Raw genomic sequence first — 21,260 nt, 5'->3', positions numbered from 1 at the left:
GCTTCAGCTCTGAGAACTGCGTCGAATTGCAGCTCCCACACGTAATTCACACTTTGACTTGGGAATTCGCCCGACCCTGGGCACATTAGTTTCCTGATCAATAAAGTGCAGGACTTAAGCCACCTTGTGGACTTGTTCTGAGAATTCGATGAGGTCATGACTTTCTGAAACACCTAGGAGTCTGGCACATTACAGGTGCCCAGAAAAGGACCCCAGGGGTCAGCGCTTGTGGTATCAGCCTTAATCCTTCTCTCTTTCCATTGTGCCCTCAATATAACAATATAAGACAGGGGCTCCATGTAAGATAGGGAGGGACACAGACGCGCTGGGGGAGGGGCGCAAAAACAGAGTCAGTCCCATGCAGGATGACGAGTGGGAGGAGCAGCGGGCTGTGAATCAGAAAAATCCTGGTCCTACTCCGTTACCATTAACAATGCATTCTGGGCTTTGGTTGCTTCAACCGTTATGCCAAGGATAATAATGACCGGGCATTCTTCGCAAGAGCAGTGTGGACAGAAAATAAACCATAAAATCTTTACTGCAGTGCATGGTGCTACTCAAGTGCCAGGCCCTGATAAGGCAGTCCAGACGAGAAGGAAAGAGGCCCTGGCCAGCTAGCTCAGTCGGGTATAGTGTAGTCCCTATACACGAAGGTGGCAGGTTTGATCCCCAGTCAGAGCATGTGCAAGAAACAAGCAATAAATGTATAAATAAGTGAAATGACAAAGTGATGTTTCTCTCTCTCTTCTCCCACTCCCTCTCTAAAATAAATTTAAAAAAAAAGGAGAGAGTAAGGAACAGGGGTTAGACACAAAGTCAAATCGATATATAGTAAGACACACATCAAAATAATTACACACTACTTTCGGCTAAGATGGAGGCATAAGCAGACACACTGTGCCTCCTCATACAACCAATATAGGGACAACAATTTAGAAACAGAATAACCACCAGAACTGACAGAAAATGGAACTGTATGGAAGTCCGACAACCAAGGAGTTAAAGAAGACACATTCATCCAGACCGGTAGGAGGGGTGGAGACGGGCAGCTGGGCAGAGAAGACTCGTTGCAAGGCTGCAGCTGGCGGACCCAGCAAGGCGGCGGACTGCAGACTGGGCAGTCCCACTTTCGCATGCAGATACACTGGGGAGGAACAACTGGGGAGCAAGACAGACCACGCAACCCAGGGTCCCAGTGCAGGGAAATAAAGCTTCAAACCTCTGATTGAAAACACCTGTGGGGGTTGAGGCAGCAGGAGAAACTCCCAGCCTCACAGGAGAGTTCGTTGGAGAGACTCACAGGGTCCTAGAACGCAAACAAACCCACCCACATGGGAATCAGCACCAGAAGAGCCCAGTTTGCTTGTGGGCAGTGGGGGAAGTGATTGCAATCAGGCAGAGAGTGGAGCAAGCACCATTGTTCCCCCTCAGATCCCTTCCCCACATACAGCATCACAACACAGCCACGTGGGCTGCCCCACCCTGGTGAACACCTAAGACTCCACCCCATCACTATGTAACAGGCATGTCAGGACAAAAAAAAAAATGGCCTAAACAAAAGAACAGATCAAAGCTCCAGAAAAAATACAACTAAGCGATGAAGAGATAGCCAACCTATCAGATGCACAGTTCGAAACACTGGTAATCAGGATGCTCACAGAATTGGTTGAATTTGGCTGCAAATTAGATGAAAAAATGAAGGCTATGCTAAGTGAAATAAAAGGCAATGTACAGAGAACCAATAGTGATGGGAAGGAAACTGGGACTCAAATCAACAGTGTGGACCAGAAGGAAGAAATAAATAGTCAACCAGAATAGAAAGAAGAAACAAGAATTCAAAAAAAATGAGGAGAGGCTTAGGAATCTCCAGGACATCTTTAAACGTTCCAACATCTGAATTATAGGGGTACCAGAAGGGAAGAGGAAGAGCAAGAAATTGAAAACACAAATATTGAGGGAGAACTTCCCCAGTCTGGCAAAGGAAATAGACTTCCAGGAAGTCCAGGAAGCTCAGAGAGTCCCAAAGAAGTTGGACCCAAGGAGGAACACACCAAGGCACATCATAATTACATTCCCCAAGATTAAACTTAAGGAGAGAATCCCAGAAGCAGCAAGAGAAAAGGAGACAGTTACTTACAAAGGAGTGCCCATTAGACTGTCAGATGATTTCTCAAAAGAGACGTTACAGGCAAGAAGAGGCTGGAAAGAAGTATTCCAAGTCATGAAAAGAAAGGACCTACATCCAAGATTGCTCTATGCAGCAAAGCTATCATTTAGAATGGAAGGGCAGATAAGGTGCTTCCCAGATAAGGTCAAGTTAAAGGAATTCATCATCATGAAACCCTTATTATATGAAATGTTAAAGGGATTTATCTAAGAGAAAGAAGATAAAAAATATGAACAGTAGAATGACAGCAAACTCACAACCATTAACAACCACACCTAAAACAAAAACAAAAGCAAACTAAGCTTTTGTTTACAACAAACACAGAAATGGAGATCACATGGAGGGTTATCAGCAGGGGAGTAGGAAGGGGAGGGGGGGAGGTACAGAGAATAAGTAGCATAGATGGTAGGTAGAAAATAGACAGGTGTTACAATAGCCAATTGTTGGAAGCAACCTAGGTGCCCATCAGTAAATGAATGGATCAAAAAACTATGGTACAGTTACACAATGGAATTCTATGTAGCAGAAAGAAGGAAGGAGCTCCTACCCTTTGCAACAGCTTGGATGGAGCTGGAAAGCATTATGCTAAGCGAAATAAGGCAGGCAGTGAAAGACAAGTACCATATGGCCTCACCTTTAACAGGAACCTAAACAACAAAACAAAGAAACAAGCAAAATATAACCAAAGACACTGAAACAAAGAACAGACTGACAGAGTTCAGAGGGGAGGGGAGAGGGAATTTCAGGGGAATTCAGGGGAAAAGGGGAAGGGTTTACAGGAATGAGTATAAAGGACACACGGATAAAAACTAGGGGTGGGTGGAAATGGGAGGGGGGGAAGGGCTGGGTGGGTGGGTTGGGATGGGAGTAAAAGATAGAAAATTGTACTGCAACAACAATTAAAATAAAATTTTATAAAATAGACAGGGGGAGGTTAAGAATAGTATAGGAAATGCAGAAGCCAAAGAACTTATATGTACGACCCATAGACATGAACTAAAGAGGGGGAATGTGGGTGGGAGGGGGCGTGCAGGGCAGAGGGGAGTGAGGGGGGGAAATGGGACAACTGTAATAGTATAATCAATAAAATATATTTTCAAAATATATTGTGGCATTGGATTAGGCAATGCTTTCTTAGCTGTCAAAGCAAAAGAACACACAACCAAAGAAAACATAAACTGGCTTCGTCAAAATAAACACTTTTGTGCTTCCAAGGACATCAGCAAAAACGTGAAAAGACAATGCACCAGGATGGGAGAAAAGTTTTGCAAATCATATAATCTGATAAGGAATATCCAGAATATATATAAAAAACTCTTACAACTTAACTACAAAAAACACACACAAACAACCCAGTTAAAAATAGGCAAAAGATTTAAATGGACATTTCTCCAAAGAAGACACACAAATAAGTGGCCAATGAGCACATGAAAAGATGCTCAGCATCATTAGTCACTAGGGAAATGCAAAGCAAAACCACAATGAGCGAGCACTTTACATCCGCCGGGGCGACTAAAATCCAAAGGACAGACATTAGCGAGTATTGGTGAGGATGTGGAGACACCAGAATCCTCCTACACTGCTGGTGGGAAATTAAAATGGTGCAGTCTCCTTGGGAAAGTATTTTATTTAGAATTCCTCCAAGGACTAAATACAGAGTTACCATGTGATCCAGGTCCTAGATGCACACACATGAGAAATGTAAACACATGCCCACACAGAAACGTGTATATAAACGATTAGAGCAACACTGTTCATAACAACCAGTAAGTGGAAACAGCTCGAATGTGCAACTGATAGACAAGCCAAATGTGGTCTACCGTACAGGGGAATATTACTCAGCCATGAACAATGAAGTACTGTTACTTTATACAGCGTGGATGAATCTTGACCGTATCCTAATTTTTTAAATCTGCACACAAAAGGCCACATATGGTATGATCTCATTTACATGGAATGTCTAGACGAGGCAAACCCATAAAGACCAAAGTAGATTAGTCATGGACGGGGCTGGGGTGGAAGGACAGTGAACAGTGACTGCTCATGAGCACAGGATTTCATTCTGGGATGATGAGAATGTTCTGGAATTATACTGGTGATGGCTGTACAACAGTGTGAATAGTGCATGAATTATATCTCGATAAAGCTGTCATAAAAATACATTTTAAAAATAATGTGGATTAAAGCTTTCTGAAAAGTTAAAATCTTTGGACAAATCAAAGTTTGTTATGTTTGCTTGTTAACCATCAATGAGCAGTCTACATGCTTCTTGACCTAGATGCTTACTGGAAGAGAATCTCCTAGTAAGGGAGGGAGGGCTTTCCGTAGGCAGAGCAAACTCAGTGCTGGCTTATTCCTGGATGCGGTCCCCTCATTTATTTTTAAGTATATTTTATTGATTACGCTATTATGATTGGTCCATTTTTTTTCTCCTCTATACCCCTCTGCCCTGTAACTCGCTTCGCTCCAGCACTTCCCACACCCCACTCCCTTAGTTCACGTCCAAGAGTCGGACATACAAGTTCTTTGGCTTCTCCATTTCCTACACTGTTCTTAACCTCCCCGTCTATTTTGTACCTGCCAACTATGTTTCCTATTCCCTGTACCTTTTCCCCCATTCTCCCCTCTTCCCCTCCCTGCTGCTAACCCTCCATGTGTCTCCATTTCTGTGATTCTGTTTCTGCTCTAGTTGTTTGCTTAGTTTTTATTTTTAATGTTCAGTTGTTGATAGTTGTGAATTTGTTGTCATTTTCCTGTTCATAGGTTTGATCTTTTTCTCAGATAAATCCCTTTAACATTTCATATACTAAGGGCTTGGTGATGATCAATTCCTTTAACATTACCTTGTCTGCAGAGCACTTTATCTGCCCTTCCATTCTAAATATAGCTTCACTGGACAGAGTCATCTTGGATGTAGGTCCTTGCTTTTCATGACTTTGAATACTTCTTTCCAGCCCCTTCTTTCCTGTAAGATTTCTTGATAGTACCCTCATTTTTATCTATTGTTTTAAAATAAAAATAAATCTATAGTAGGTTAACATAAATATGTTTAATAAAACATAACTATATTTTTAGAAACTTAGTGAGAAGCGGTATTGTTTCACGCTTTTGCAAATCTCTTTAAGGTCCAGTTTAAGACACTGGATTCTTACATCTGCATTTGTGAGTTCAATCTGTTGTGGTAAGTTATGTTTACGAGACAATCTGGCCTCGCTCACACCGTTGTAAAAGTGAGGAATATTTTAATAGGCTTTTCAGACAATTGTGGATACTCCTGTTTGATTCTACGCAACAACTTGACAATAGCAGTTAACTATAATGTGGAATATAAAACCCTATGAACTTCCAACGTATGCTGTTATGTTAAAGTCTATTGGCCTTTCTTGAACTGTAAAAGGGCCTTTTACCCAACATGGTTCTGTAACCCACGTCCTGGTCATTTGGAAAACATCGGCTCACTGAGTTACGCTGGTCTTCAAGATGTTCCCACACCGCTTCGTAAAACACCAGGATGGCACACGTGTTATTTCACCACCAGCCTCATCAGAAAGGTGTTGACAGGCTGTCCAGCTCACAAGGAGGGATACGGGCTTGCCAAAATTCTAATTTTTGCTGGAGAGCTCCAATCTCATCATCAGCGGCAAATACTATTAGCCGTTTTCTTTGATGCGGCCGGTTCAGCTACATTCACTTTAGGGGAAATACCCCTTGGGTACCCGTCTGAGTCACCACAGCTGCCGGTCAGTTGTCCTTCCAGCAAAATCAAGCGTCCCCTGAACAAGCGTCTGGTTCGGCTTGCAACTCCAAAAGCCCCGAGGCGCTTTGCCCCAGCCGACCGCCGCTGCGGGCCTGGGCACTGGTCGCTTCCCCTCGCGTGGCTCAGATCCCTGAGGACACCCGAGTTAGCAGCAGGAGTCACTGTCACTGCTGCGAGGCCAGTCTGACGGAAGCCGGCTGCTCTGACTGCAAGTGCGTGGAGGTGGGGGGCTGGCTCAGCGAGCGCCGCGCAGGCCGGCGCCTGGTCCCTGTGGGGGCGCCAGCAGTTCCTCTCCGTCGTCAGTGCTTCTTCGCCCCATCCGTGCAAGTGTCAACGACAGAGGGGAAGGCGACCAGCTTCTCAGCATGTGAGAACTCTCTGACTCGGGGCTGCAAGGGCCTGCGGACCCCACTTGAAGAGCCACTACTGGTCTAAGAAGGCCGCCCCTGCAGACTGAGAGAGGGGAAACCCGTGTGAGGACAAAACCCACAGCCGTCTTCACTCGGTGGCAGGAGCAGAGGTACGGAGGCGAGCGGAGCGTGGGTGCGACTCCTGTGGAGTCGGGGAGGGGGGCTGACCTCAGCGCCCCGTAACCGACAGCCCTGAAGGGCCTGGAGCTTCAGCTGACAGACTACGTGCTGCGGTTTCACACGGGACAGGCCCTCTGCTTGTCTTCTCTCTGCGCCCACGCCCACACCACCTTCCCGTTCTTTGCCCTCGACACAGAAGAGGCACCTTCAACTCTTGGGGCAGTTTTCTCGCCTCCACACTGGACAGGGGGAAGTGGTGAGCACGGCTGGGGAAGGAGAGCAAGAAGGCTTAAAGGAAGAAGGTGGTAAATACCATCATACTGGCCTTTACTGGCCTGGTAAATACTGGCCTTTGCCCAGTCGCCCCCAGCCTCAGTTCACCCAGGGGCGGGGGGGCTGGTGGGGAGGGCAGCGGGGGCGGGGCTTGCCCACCAATTCTCTATGTTCCTGCCCCTGTTCCCTTCCTGCCAATTCAGAGCAGGCCCAGACTCCTGCCAATTGGCTTCCCGGTTCAAGGTTAACAAAGGGGCTTGTCCCTCTTCTCCTCTCCTGCAGCTGAGGTCTCTCCACAGGGAAGGCCCCTTCTCTCAGCCCCTCAGTTACGACCCCCGACCAGCAGCAACCAACGCAAGACCCCATCGGCGCAAGGCCCTGTCCTCCCTGGATTCTCAGAAAGACAATGCGAAGCCAGGGTGGGAGTCTCATCAGACACTAGGCCGTTACAACTGTGGCAGCAGGAAAGCCTCTGGCCTGGGCAGCCAAATGCAGAAAACAAAGTGCCATTCAGGTCCCAGGGACAAACAATAGGCCCTTATCCCCCGCTCTCTGGCCCAGGCCAAGTGCTGCTAAGCAGAGCTGGAGGGCCCGATGGGTAGCCCCTGGGCAGGGCTGCCCCTAGGACGTGTGATGTTCCAGAAAAATACTTCGGAGCGATCCCCTCGTCTATATAAAAAACTCTAGTCACTCAAAACTAGTGTGTCAGCATCATTTCGGCAGCTCAGTCACATGATCCTTCAAAAGAAAACACTGAGACCACCAGGAGGAGCTTTTCTCCAGGAACTGGGCCCAGACCTGGGGCCCTGGGACAACCCTGTCGGACCTCTGGTCGGCCCTGCAGCAGGAAGCAGCGTGGGGCTGAGAGCACCCCAAGGGGCTGACGTGATCCCGGTCAGGGTTTGGGAGGCCCAGCCAGAACGGCACTGCAGCTGGGCTTGGAGGTTTTAGAGGGAGACACTCCAAAGTACTCCTCCCCCGAGCCGCAGAATCCTGGGCTGGGGCCGCACGTGCCGGGGCCTTGGCGGGGAGGGCACTGGCTCAGCTGACACAGCCACAGCGGTGGGCTTGAGGGGTTAAGAAGGCTGCCTTTGACAAAGAAATCTAGGGACACACAGCCCAGGTAACTCTCGGTTCCTGGTCACCTAGGCAACGCCAGGGCTCAGCCGCCTCCACCTGCCTCCTACAGGGGGCCCAGGCAGTTTGTTGGGAATTTCACACCCTGTCCCTGCCCAGTCTCTCCCGGCAGGTTCAACAGGTGAGAGGCCAGGAAGCAAGGCACCAAGAAGACTTTGCGGGGACTTCTCTGAGGGAAGGACCGAGCCTGGCTGGAAGTACGTGTTCCACAGACGCAAGGAAAGAACAAGCCCCAATAACCCACAAACCGATGACCCACGGCCAGCTGAGAAAGCATTGAATTCGACTCAAAACAGGCCCTGTCCCCTTGAGACCTTTCTCCCATCACCTGGGTGACACCCCGGGGGCGGGGTAAGAGCAGTGACACCTAGGGTCCTAGGATGTGCCCGCAGGAAGGGGCTCGCCAGGTGGACAGACAGCTCAGGACCCCAACGCCAGCCGGGACCGGCAGCTGCCATAGCTCCGCCAAGCCTCCGAGGAAGGATGATGAGAAGCCAGGGAAACGCCTTGGCAGGTGGGGCGGAGAAACGAAGTCACAGAGCTGACTCAAACTGGCCCCACCCAGCACCCTGACTCACCTGCCTCCTCCTCCCTTGCACGACCCCCCAGGACAACGAGGTTCTGATCAGCATCAAATAATTTTAGGAGCAATCACCAAAGCCTCGGGTCTGTGGACCACAGAGGTGGAGTTTCGGGCAAACTAGAGATGGCACCTAGTTCTCAGCTGTGTTCCAGCTCCAGGCCCAGAAAAGCAGCAAAACCAGACAAAGCGCCGCCACGACTGACATCAGGTCCAGGTGCAATGACCAATGACCCCCTCCACCCTAGCACCATCCAATCAGTAGAGACCAGGACCCTAAAGGGACACACACGGAAGGCTGATGAATATTCTATTGAGAGCCTCCCCTGAGACCGCCCCTAAAATTCCGACCTTTCGGAAGCAGATGAAAACCCTTAAGACAAAGGACCCAGCGCACACGCTGCCTGTTGACGCGAGGGCTCCTCTTTTGCCTCGGTAACTTGTGTCCACGCAGCCCCGCTGGCTCACTTCCTGTCTCCGTGACTTTCTTTTAAAGGGCCAGGCAGCTTCACCTAGGCTCACTCCTGTTGCTATGATCTTGCCTCTTCTACCTCACCCTTCCTTTGTTTCACCGCCCCCAGCTTTAATAAGTGTATTCTCAAAATCACCCGGACTTGGGTTGTGGCATCTCTCCTGCGCGAAGACGAGGCCTGAGAGTCCCCATCTCCGGTAACATCTCCACGCCGGGTCGCAGGGAGTCTGAGCTGCTGAAACCTGTCCGTGTTCTGCCAAGATCCACACCCAGACGCTGTCTGCTGGGGAGGCAGATAAATGCCTGGGGCCCGCTTCCTCGGCCTGCACCCCCCCCACCCCCGGGCGAAGGGCGAGGCACGCCCCTTACCCTCCAGCGCTCTCCTCTGCCGCACTTATCGCCGCTGTAATTAAACAGAAGCTGGCCTGCGGCCAGGCTGCCCCAGGGGTTCCCTGCTGTGTCTGCAGCACTTAGGACACAGCGGACACTCAAACAATGGTGGAGCAAGTGCAAGTCTTTCTCACGTCTGCTGGCCAGAGACAGAGTGGACCCTGAAGCCGAAGGCCATCTGCAAACCACTCCTCGCCTGGCAACCATGCAGAAACCAAGGGCTCTGGCGGTGATCCAGCCCCGTGCTAGGGAGGAGGTGTTGGGACAGAGGCAACGGGCCTCCTCCGGCCCCGCTCACAGGAAGCGATTCCTTGGGAGGCAGTGCACCAAGTTCCGAGACAAATATCCTGAAGTGTCCTGCTAAAGGACAGAGGATGCGATGCTGTCATTTGTAAGAAATATACATCTGGTCATTCAGATGACCCAGATGCACTTCCCATATATACGGTTCCGGCTGGAAACCCTCAAAATTTCCCAAGTGTTTGGAGTGTCTTCTGTTAAGAAGGTGACCTTTGGAAAGCACCTAAGGATGGAGGCTGGTTGCCAGTGGAACCAACCACGAGATTACTACTGGGGTTAGAACTTTCGGTTCCTGCCCCACTTTCCGTCTCTATCCGCCCCCACCACCAACCTCTCCAGGGAGGGGAGAGGGGCTGGACGCTGAATCGATGGCCAGTGATTTAATGCCTATGCAAAGAAGTCTCCATAGAAACCGAGAGGACGGGCTCGGAGAGCTCCGGGGCAGTGAGCCTGCGGAGGTTCCGGGACAGCCGTGTGCCTGGAGAGGGCCTGGGAGCTCCTGCCCAGGCCCATACGCCTGGCCCAACCTAGAGCAGGTCAGCCAGAGCACGGGTAAGAGCCCCGGCTCTGCCTGGCTTCTGAAGTGTGTGTGGGGTGGGGTGGGGAAGGGCGTCTCACAGGACTGAGCCCTGAACCTGTGGACTCCGGTGCTATCTCTGGGTAGACAGGGTCAGCGCTGAGTTTGCTGGTTCAGGGGGTTCCCCTGCCCCGCTTTGGAGCTGGGTCTGGGAACCCCAACGAGGATCATCAGTTCGGGGTCCTGGCCCGGGAGCGAGCATGGGGGAGGGAAGGCTGGCTCCAAGCCTCTGAGGCCCCAGATTTGGTTCAGTCTCCCATTTCTTTTGGGGGCCTTGCCTAAGCTATTATTGCTCGTGACGTTTAGCATCTCGTGCTCAATGCTGATGACCTTCCTCCCCACACTAGCTCAGCCCGTCCCTCGCTGTTCTTCATACCAGTGCCCCTGCCCCCACTGCCCCTCCTCCTCAGCCCCTGAAACAAACCACCAGCCTGCACTTCTTTTAGCCACCCACAGATGCTCCTCCTGCTGGTGGGACTGGCGAGGACAACCGGCCTTGGCGCCAGGGCCCGGACCTCCCCCCTGCTCTGCTCTCGGTCCCCGGGCTTCCCAGGGCAGGCGCATGGCTCCCACTCACCTCAGTGGGACGGTCCCCGCTGAGGGACCCCACCGGCTGGCCCAGCATGGGCAAGCCAGGCTCATGGCTGTGGACAGAACGCCTGTTCTGCTTGTTGCCCAGCAGTTTTACACATGTGGTCTGTGTTCCTAATGAATTTAAGAGCCTTCCCTCCCGAGTGACATTGGTGGCTAGGGGCAGAGAAGTAGCTCACCCCATTGCCAGGCCTGAGACCATGGCCCATTCTTTCTGGTGTCCCAAATCTGTCACAGCAGGGGTCCGAGTAGGCACTGAGTCAGTGTTCAAGGAATTACTAAATGTTGGAGGGAGAGGCACAGGGCACCAGAGAACGCACAGGAGATCTGGTGGCAGAACACCTGGATCTCGGGGGGGGGGGGAGGGCATGGGGGGGGCGGTGCGCCGTGACCTCAGCCCAATCATCTGCAGAACGGTGCTCCTCTAACCCCCAGGAATGTATGTGAAAGCACCGTGCCTAGCTTACTGCAGAGGCCTGGTACACACACGTTTCCCGACATGGCCCCTCACCTCGCCCTACCTGGGAGAAAGAGCTCAAGGGCACGGAGAACTGATAAGCCACGGAAAGAGGTCAGGTCTGAAATTCCAGAACGAAGCTCCCAGGAAGTCCGGCGCCGGGCCCGGAGGACCGAGCATGCTTTATGACGGTGGCGTGTTTGCCCCCTGGCCCGTGGTTCTCAGGCCTTGTCGGGCGTGTGCGCGTGTGGCCTTGGCCAGACCTAAGCTTCAGGGCGCTCTGTCACTTGAACTGCCCACTGCTCTGGTGGGTGTAAGGAAGTCACCGACGGGGGGAAAGTGTCTGGAAAAGTGCTGGCGCTCCGTACACTGAAGGCAACCGACGCTTTGCCACCCTGAAGCTTCCTTTTTGGTGTATTGGCTTGATGCTGTCTATCAAGAAACAAAACTCAAAGAAAGAACTTCTTGGACCCTCCCCTCTCGTGGCTCTGCCCAAGAGGTCTCGAGAGGAAAACCTGCTGGGGAAGGAGACCTCAGGATGTTCACCTTGGCCGAGTTGGAGCTAATCTAAGTGCGGCAACACAAGCGAGCGTCAGGCAGGGGCCCGTCAGCGGGATGCCGGCTGCGCCCCATTGTCCCCACCCGCCCGGCAAGGACTCTCCTGCCATGTGTGGTCCAAGGTCCGCGCTTCCACTACCTGTGAATGCTGGCTCTCGCTTCCGAAATCTGATACCCCCTCCTCACCAGCCCCCTTTCCTCCTTCACCCAAAAGGTCTTGTATGCTCAACGTGGCCTCGCTGTCTTTGGAATATTCACGCCTCTGTGCATTCCCCATGGATGTTGTTAACAGGGGATTGATTTCTCCTGTTAATCTGTCGCCGTGAACCTGATTCTTACCACAGCTAGAACAACTTAGAAGGCGGGAGGAAAAGTATTGATTTTTTTTTTTTTTTTTTTAGCCCTCACAAGAAGGGACTGAACTTGGGTGACCTGGGGCAAGTAAGGCCCCAGCACTGGGCCTCGGCCTTCTGGGGCAGCGGCACTCACAGCCAAAGGCAGGCTTGTGGCACAGGGTCTTGAAAGGACTGCTGCAGCCTGGGTGGTCCAGGAGGGCGTCCTGTTGCAGCCAGGGATGGGGGGGGGGTGGGGGGGGGGACTGGAAGCCTGGCAGCTCTTCCCTAAGTCAGCACGTGTCCTCCTCCCTCAGGGGACAGCCCCCTCCGATGCAGAATCTGACAAAGGGCCCGGTCCCGCCCCTCGCTGCAGCCTTTGAGCTCTCCTGGCGGTAAGGCAAACAGCAAGTGAAATCTTCCCTCCTCCCAAAGAATTCTGCATCAAAGAAAAGTTCACGGGGGAAGACAATTAGCATTCTTGCTTCCACCGGCAACTCCTGTCAAAGGGAGATAAACTACCAGGTCTCAAAGTCTACAGAGTCTACGCTGCTCTTAACATTTCCACTTCTAACGTTCTCTTCCTTGGATGTGGGCGGGGAGGTGAGATGCGTGGGAGGATGACAGACAAAGGCAGAGATACACAAAGAATGAACTGAAAGGCTCCCCCGCAGGATGAGCCACAGGTGCGTGACCTCCGTGTGCCCAGCGCACCTGGCCTCAAAGCGGAGCCCCACCAGGTGGCGAGGGCCCAGGAGGAGCGACGGCGAGACTCGGGTCTTCTCCCTGAAGACCCCTTCCAACCAGAAGTCGTTCTATCTACTGTGCAGCCCAGAGAGGAGCCGGGCCAAGCTCACCAGCCCCAGGATCCGTACAAATCGGAGGGCTTCATGAGAGTCCCTGGAAAAGCCTCGGACAGTCCTGGCACCATGGGTCCAAATGGACTGTCTCAAGCCATTGAGTTAAGTCTCAAAGGGTAAAGCAAATGAAGAAAATGTTTCTATTTGCAAATTCCCCCTTCACTCACACCCTTAAGGAGCATCTTTGCAGAACCCTGGGTGTGGCTTCCTGTGACTGATGATAAAGACTGTCCTGAGAGCTCGGGGAGCTGGCGCTGGGCAGGAACGAGAAACCCTGCGGAGGCCCGGGGGGAGAGGGTCCTGACAGCAGGGGAATGCACTCCAGGCCAGGGGGAGGGAGCCAGCCAGTCCCGAGGCTCTGGGCTGGAAGGGCGAGCAGATAGCAAAGGGGGTGAGGAGGGGGCAGATCAGCCTTCACCGGTGAGAAAAGAATGGGGCCTGGCAGTGAGGGGCCGGCTCCAGGCTCCCCCTCTGAGAGAGGTCAGTGTGAAACTCTCAGCCTCAACTCTTTGGAGATAAGATACTGTATTACCCAAGACAACGATGTGAGGAATAGTTGAGTTTATAAAATGGGCACGAGGTCAAAGGCGCATCAGTGACCTACACTTCTGCCAGCGGTACTAGCCAGATACTGTCAGATGATGACGGGGAGCATGCAGGTTAGCGCGGCGCCTGCACAGAACCCTCGTTGAATGAAGGCATGGGGACATGGGTTCAGAGTGAGGCTGGCCGGATCTGGAGTAAGCAAACTACTGGAAACAGAGAGAAGGTATGTGTAAGTAATGAGGGACAAGTTCACCTTCCCAGGTGCCCACAAAATGCTGGGGCACAGAGGGGAGGGAGGGAAGGGGAGGGAAAAGCAAGGCACACGGGTGTTCTCAGACTCCGAGTGCCGGTAAGATGAAACCCTGCAGAGCACTGCCACGCCGTTCCTCTGCAAGGCCATCAGCCCAAGATCTCAGTTTATGGGGCTGGGACAAGGTGTTGCAGGGGGGCCAGAAGAAATGGCACGGACCTGAACCCAGGTCCCTAACGTGGCACTCCCCGGAAGGCCTGTCTCCTGGGATCCTGTTTGCAGTTTCAGAAAGAATAAAGGGCCAACTCCGAACAATGGCTTCCTGTCCACTCCAAGACCCTCAGAGCCACTCCTCCGTCCTCACAGCACCCCCCTCCAAGCAGCCTCACTCCTTGGGCTTTCTTCCTCCCACGGGGGATCAGGACTCCAGCCTCCTCAGGCAGCAGCGCTGGGCGGGGACTCGCACTCCATCTGCTCCATGCAGAGAAATACATGCCCAGGACAGGGGAACTGTGGCCAGCGGCCAAGGACAGTGCGCCTTCCTGGGTCCACGGCTCAACTGCCCCCAACCGCATCCATTTATACACTTGTCTCCTCTGTGTCGTGAGGAACACAGCCCGCCTTCACCACGGCAACAAGGAGTGTGGCAATGACCTTGCTGACTTCCCTGCGTTTCTTCAAACCCTCAGGCAGGATTACCTCTCTTCACTGCAGCCTCAGAGCAGCAGCGTTCCGGGGAGGAAACATGAGCAAGGAGAGAACAGGCCAAGGACAGTTTTCTGAAACTGATGGGCAACAAGACGCTCTGAGCCGAGAGCCCGCTCCCAGGCCCCAGGCAGCGTGTCCGAGGCTACTGGGGAAGGAGCGCAAAGGTGCTAAGGAGGCAGCACAGGGAAGACAACAGAAAACCCAGGGCAACTCAGAGTCCGGTGTGATGTGAGTGAGCTTTCAGTTAGCTACTGAGATTTTTTTTCAGTGTTTTTTTCCCTGCCATTTTACCCAGAGTGCACAATTCAGTGAGTTTTTTTTAGTATACCCAAAATGTTGTGCAAATATCACCACTAACTCCAAGACATTATCAAATACCAACCCCCCACCTAAAAAAAAACCTCAGTACCATTAATAGTCTCTCCCCATTTCTCCCTCCCCTCGGCCCCTGGCAACCACCAATGTACTTTCTGTCTCTAGGAATTTACCTGTTCTGGACACTTCATACATACAAAGGTCATATAAAAATGTGCAATAAACAAAGTCTTTGTACGGCTTCTTTCACTTAGCATGTTTTCAAGGTGCACATAGTATAGCGTGTACCAGTACTGCATTCCTTCTTATGGCTGAGTAACACTGTAGTGTATGAATCTACCACGTTTTGCTTCTCCAGCCATGGGTTGATAAATATTGGGGTTGTTTCTATTTTTTGACTATTGTCAGTGACACTGCTATGACCATTTGCACACATGTGATGTTTAAAATACAGGACTTTTAACCATCCAGGCTGGCCTCCCGAGTTACGCTTTCATTAGCCAAGGACTGGAAGGCGTCGGCCAGACTCCCGGTCACACCGAGGCACTCCTCTTTCCCACTCTCTGACGCGGACGGCGCGCAGCGCCCCGAAATGTGCCAGACGGCAGGTGGAAGCAGCAGAAATTCAGGTCATCGTTAACGATCTGTATACATGAAACACGAGCTGCGTGGACAGAAAACCTCCTGGTTGCACCCCGCCCTGTCCCCAGGACCCAGGACAAGACTAGAATCAGTGGGGACCTCCGCAGGCTGACCCCCGGGTCTTCAGGGAACGGGGCTGCTGCTGGGAGCGTCCACGCTGCAGGGAGGCTGCATGAGACAAGGGGGTCACGGGTGGGCCAGCACTCAGCCCCCGGCACACGACGGGCTCTCAGTAAAGGTTCGTTTTTCCGTGCAGTAAAGAGAGGACATACACAAAAGGAAAGGAGAAAGGAATTTAAACATTCCATTACAAAAAATCAATTAAGCATAAAAAACGGTAATGTAGGAAATGAGGGACACAAAACTATAAGGCATATAGAAGACAAAAGGAGTAAGTTCCTCCTTATCCATAATCACTTTAAATACAGTAGAAGTGAATTAAACTCTCCAGTCAGAAGACAGATGCTGGGGACCGCCCTGCCTGGTATCAGAAGCTGTAACCCCCACCAAGGCTAAGGCTGAGGGAGCGGCCTTGGACTGTAAGCCAGCAAGCAGACAAAAGCTTATCTCCCTGGCAGGAGCACTGCTTCTGCTGCTTCATCCATAACTGGCCTCCAATGCTTGGTCGGTTAGCCAATGACGGGTAAGATTCCCCAAGGGGGGAACGACCTAAGACAGGCACGATCACGTGGGAGGCCCCCAAGAAAGGACTTTGGGGACTACAGCAAAAGGGGGTGATGGACCCTCGCCCCTCGGCTGTGATATAGCTTGAGTCCTCATCGTCTGGGAGAAAATCTCCTTATCTCTTGGTTGCCTTAGTCCCCTTGCCCACCTAAGCCTGAAACAATGACAGGGTGGTGCAGCCCTGTGCTGGAAAGGGCAGGTTCCCTGGGTGATCAGGCCTAAGGAAGAATATGTAAACTCCTGTGAAACCTGCTTTGTTTAGAGTGCTCTCAGTTGAATGATGAGGGTCCAAGGAAGAAGAAAATTTGTTCCTTAAACCTTTTTACAGCTCTTTGACCCTGACTCAAAATAGGCCCTCAGACTTCCTTGTTACCTATTGTCTGATCCTTACTTCCTAGCAACGAGTAATGAGCTTTACCTGAATTCTTATGCAAACGAAACCAATAAAAAGCCTCTCCGGAGGGGGAACGGGGCGCTCTTTTCCACCAAAGAGAGTGGCCATTCCGTCCCTACTTCCCCACAGAAACTGCTTGTCTCTGTGTATGTCTTTCTCGCGCCTCGACGAGCCATCCGCAGCGTTCCGCGCTCACTGCCGGCCGGTGAGCACGCGACAGACAGAGTGGCAGAATGGACAAAAACACGTGATGCAAGTCCATGCTCTCCCCCAGAGACTCGCTGGAGATCCAAAGACGCAGGTTGGCAGTGACAGGACGGAAAGACATCCCATGCGCACGGAATCCGAACGAGTGCAGGAGTGGCTATAAAAATATCAGACAAAATGGACTTCACATCCAAAACGTTTGTAAGAGACAAAGAAGCACATTCTAGATTAATAAAGGGTTCGATGCAACAAGAAAATAGAGCAGTTATAAACATGTACACATTTAATGACAGACCACAAAAATACATGAAACAAAAACTAACAAAATTTAAGGGAGAAACAGATTAATTCTACAATAATAGCTGGGAGACTTCAGTACCCCACTAACAGTGCTGGATGAAACAGAGAGAAGGCAGCTAGGAAAACAGGACAAACACAAAACGACGACGAGCTGTATCTGACTGCCGTGTGGAGGACGCCCTCCCCCACAACAGAATGCCCACTGCTTCCAAGGGGACGTGGGGTGTTGTTCAGGACAGACCACACGTTAGGCCACAGACTAAGTCCCAACAGATTTTAAAAGACAAATACAAACTATCTTCTCTGACAACAACATGACAAAGTCAGAAATTAGTAACGAAAGGAAAACTGGAAAATTCCAAAATTTGTGGAAATTAAACATCACATTTTTGAATCCTTGCCTGAGGATTCCTTTATTGATTTGAGAGAGAGAGAGAGAGAGGGGAACATCCATCGGCTGCCTTGCAGATGCCCCTGGACCAGGGGCAGACCCCGCCATCCGGGTCTGTGCCCTGACCGGGAATGGAACACCCCTGATCTTTCGGTGCGCAGGCTGACGCTCCAACCAACCAAACCACACCAGCCAGGGCTAAACAAGGCATTTTTAAACAATCCACAGATCAAAGAAGAAATCAAGAGGGAAATAAGAAAATACTTAGAGACAAATGAAAACGAAAACACAAAATTCAAAAACTTACGGAATACAGTAAATGCGATATTAAGGGAAAATCTACAGCTACATACATGAAAAAACAAGAAAGAACTCAATCAATAACCTAACATTACAATTAAGGAACTAGGAAAAGTAGAACAGACTAAACCTAAAGCCAACAACAGAAAACATGAAATAATGAAGAGTAACAGTAAAGATGAACGAACTAGAGAACAGAGAAAACAAAAGAGCTCACCCCCCTCTCAGGAGCAGGAGAGCCTGCGGGGGCCTTTCCCTGCCTCTGGGGAGGGAGCCCACCTACCTCCACACTTCCACTGCGGTGTCAGTGGCCTTATTCCCAAGTGCGAGAGCCGAAGGCCTGTGGGAGTGAAAGCCCCTTTCCTAGGGATACAAGGACCCTGAATACAAAGCGCTACTTTAAACAAGAGATTTCCCAGCTGGGCTAGATAACCACCCATCCCTTCTCTTGAAAACAACTAAAAATGCTGAATGAAATACATGTGCGTATGTGTGTGAGCAAGACACACACACAAATGTTCCCAATAGCATTGTCAGCAAGAAAATGAGAAATACTGGGGCTGAAATCTAAACCAAGAGACAAGTAAACACAGAAGCATTTGTTCTGAGGGCATCTGCAGAACCAGGTGAAGATCTCAAAGGACACAGGGACACAGGCGAGAAGTCTGGGTCCCCCAGGTGGAGTTGGGACTTCCAAAGGCACACCTTGGAGATATTGTGGGTTCGGTTCCAGACCACAGCAATGAAGTAAATATCACAATAAAGCAAGTCACGTTTATATTCCCAGTGGATATAAAAGTTATACTCACACTATATTATAGTCTATTAAATGTGCAATAGCATTGTCTCTAAGAGAAAACAATGCACATTTTTTACGATTTTATTTATTTTTAGACACAAGGGAAGAGAGGGAGAAAGGGAGGAAGAGGGAGAGAAACATCAATGTGTGGTTGCCTCTCTTGCGCCCCCTACTGGGAACCTGGCCTGCAACCCTGGCCTGTGCCCTGACCTGGAATTCAAGGGGCACCACCCTGGTTCTCAAGCCATCGCTCAATCCACTGAGCCACACCAGCCAGGGCACGATGTACACATTTTATCTGTAAAATACTTTATTGCTAACCATCATCTGAGCCCCCAGCGAGTGGTAATCTTTTTGCTGGTAGAGGTCTTGCCTCAGTGGCTGCTGACTGATCAGGGCTGCTGGGTTGGCTGTGGCAGTTTCTTAAAATAAGACAATGGCCCACCGTGCAGATGAGGACGCCGTCTCGGATCTTCCCGCTCCCAGCCACGGTCAACCCCACGATGTCCTCTGACACCTCTGCCAACGGCGAGCCCTTGGGCCGTGTCTCCTTGGAGCTGTTTGCAGACAAAGTCCCAAAGACAGCAAAAAACTTGTGTGCTGAGCACTGGGGAGGAAGGTTTGGGTTATGCAGCTTCCTGCTTTCAGAGAGTTATTCCGGGATTCATGACCAGAGTGGTGACTTCACACACCACAACGGCACAGGCGGCAAGCCCGTCTATGGGGAGAAATTTGATGATGAGAAGTTCGTCCTGAAGCACACAGGTCCTGGCGTCTTGTCCATGGCAAGTGCTGGACCCCGGTGTTTCAGCTGCACTGCTGAGACCAAGTGGCTGGACGGCGAGCATTGTGACAGCCACGCAGCGCTGCAGGTCCCGGAATGGCAAGGCCAGCTGGAAGAGCACCATTACTGGCTGTGACCGACTTTAACAAACCTGACTTGTGTTTTATCTTAACCAGCAGACCACTCCTTCTGTAGCTCAGGAGAGCACCCCCTCACCCGCTTCTGCTTCGAATGTTCTATAATCTCCATGCTCTCACCTCAGCTCATTGGGTTCCGTGTTTTCCTTACCCTTCCAAGTCTAGCTGGATTGCAGAGTTAAATTTATGGTTATTTAATAAAAACTAAGCAAACAAAAAAATAAGGTGACAGTGAAGCTTGCCGCGTTGACTGACTCTTCCTTTCACAAACGATTTCTCTGCGGCATGCAATGCTGTTTGGTAGCATTTTACCCACAAGCGAACCTCTTTCCAAGTTGGAGTCAATCCTCGCAAACCCTGCCACGGCTCTATCAACTGAGTTTACGTTATATTCCAGGTACTTCGTTGTCATTTCAGCAGTCGTCACGGCGTCTTCACCAAGAGTGTATTCCATCTCGAGAAACCACTTTCTTGGCTCGTTCACAAGAAACAACTCATCTTATCACAAGATTTCAGCAACTCGGTTTTACCTGCAGGCCCCATCCTATTCTAGTTCGCTCGCCACTCCACCACAGCTGCAGTTCTTCCTCCGCTGACGTCCTGAGCCCCTCAGCCACGAGGGCTGGCACCCACCTCCTCCAGACTTCTGTTAATGGTGGTATTTTGGCCTCTTCCCGTGAATCGTGCATTTTCTTAATGGCCTCTAGAATGGCGAGTCACTTCCAGAAGTGTTCCATTTACTCTGCCCAGATCCATCAGAGGAATCATTACCTACGGCAGGTGTAGCCTCACGAAATGTATTTCTTAAATAATAAGACTTGAGAGTGAAAATGCCTCCTTGATGCACGGGCTGCAGAACAGATGCTGTGTTAGCAGGCATGACAACAGCATGAAACTCACTGTACATCCCCCCCAGGGCTTCTGAGTGACCAGGTGCATGGTCAGTGAACAGTAACATTTTGAAAGCAATCTTTTTTTCTGAGTGGCAGGTCTCAATGGTGGGCTTAAAATACTCAGTCAATCATGTTATAAGCAGATGTGCTGGTACCCGGGCTGTGTTGTTCCCCTCACAGAGCACAGGCAGAGTAGCCCTCGCGTGATGCGTAGGGCCCTGGGAGTTTGGGAATGGTGATGAACACTGGCTTCAACTTAAAGTCACAGCTGCATCAGCCCCTAACAGGAGAGCCAGCCTGTCCTCTGAAGCTTTGAAGCCAGGCACTGAGGGTAGAACTACCCTCTCCAGCTACGGAAGTCCTAGATGGCATCTCCTTCCAATATAAGGCTTTTTATTTCACTGAAAACCTGTTCAGTGCAGCCACCGTCATTAATGATCTCAGCCCATCCCCTGGAAAGCTCGCGGCAGCGCCTCCAGACGGCTTCTCTCCTTGAGCCGCAAGGACCCGCCTCTGCCAGCCCCAGACTTTTCCTCTGCAGCTTCTTTGCCTCTCGCAGCCTTCTAGAATCAAAAGCAGTTAGGGCTTTGCTCTGGACTAGACTGTGGCTCAAGGAAATGTTGTGGTTGGGTTCATTTTTTTCTATCCAGACCACGAAAACATTCTCCCTGTCAGCAATAAGGCTCTTTGGCTTTCTTATCATTTGTGTGTTCACTGAGTAACACTTTTAACTTCCTTCCAAGAACTTTCCCTCTGTCTTCGCAGCTTGGCTAACTATTTGGCATAAGAGGCCTAGCTTTCAGCTTATCTTGGTGTTTGACTTAACCTTCTCTCGGTCAGCTTAATCATTTCTGGCTTTTCACTTAAAGTGGGAGATGGGTTCATCTTCCTTTCAGTGAACACTTAGAGGCCAGTGCAGGTTACTAATT

General features: G+C 50.9%; 2 protein-coding genes across 3 annotated transcripts in view; one reads left to right on the top strand and one right to left on the bottom strand.

The window, feature by feature from the left end:
- Positions 1 to 21,260, bottom strand: part of PC (pyruvate carboxylase) — a 96,048-nt gene that overhangs the window by 53,816 nt on the left and 20,972 nt on the right. The window lies entirely within an intron of this gene.
- LOC123829218 (peptidyl-prolyl cis-trans isomerase A-like) lies at positions 18,970 to 19,508 on the top strand. Its single transcript, XM_045854740.1, has one exon. It carries the CDS (start codon positions 18,970 to 18,972, stop codon positions 19,435 to 19,437), a length of 468 nt encoding a protein of 155 aa, XP_045710696.1. The 3' UTR covers positions 19,438 to 19,508.

Source organism: Phyllostomus hastatus, unplaced genomic scaffold (genome assembly GCF_019186645.2).
Source record: "Phyllostomus hastatus isolate PE091 unplaced genomic scaffold, TTU_PhHast_1.1 phas_scaffold_11, whole genome shotgun sequence".
In the NCBI taxonomy this organism is placed as follows: domain Eukaryota; kingdom Metazoa; phylum Chordata; class Mammalia; order Chiroptera; family Phyllostomidae; genus Phyllostomus; species Phyllostomus hastatus.
This window is presented reverse-complemented; position numbering and strand designations above follow the sequence as displayed.

Excerpts from the sequence above, each read along its gene's own strand:
- LOC123829218 (XM_045854740.1), top strand. The coding sequence starts at position 18,970 with ATGAGGACGCCGTCTCGGATCTTCCCGCTCCCAGCCACGGTCAACCCC.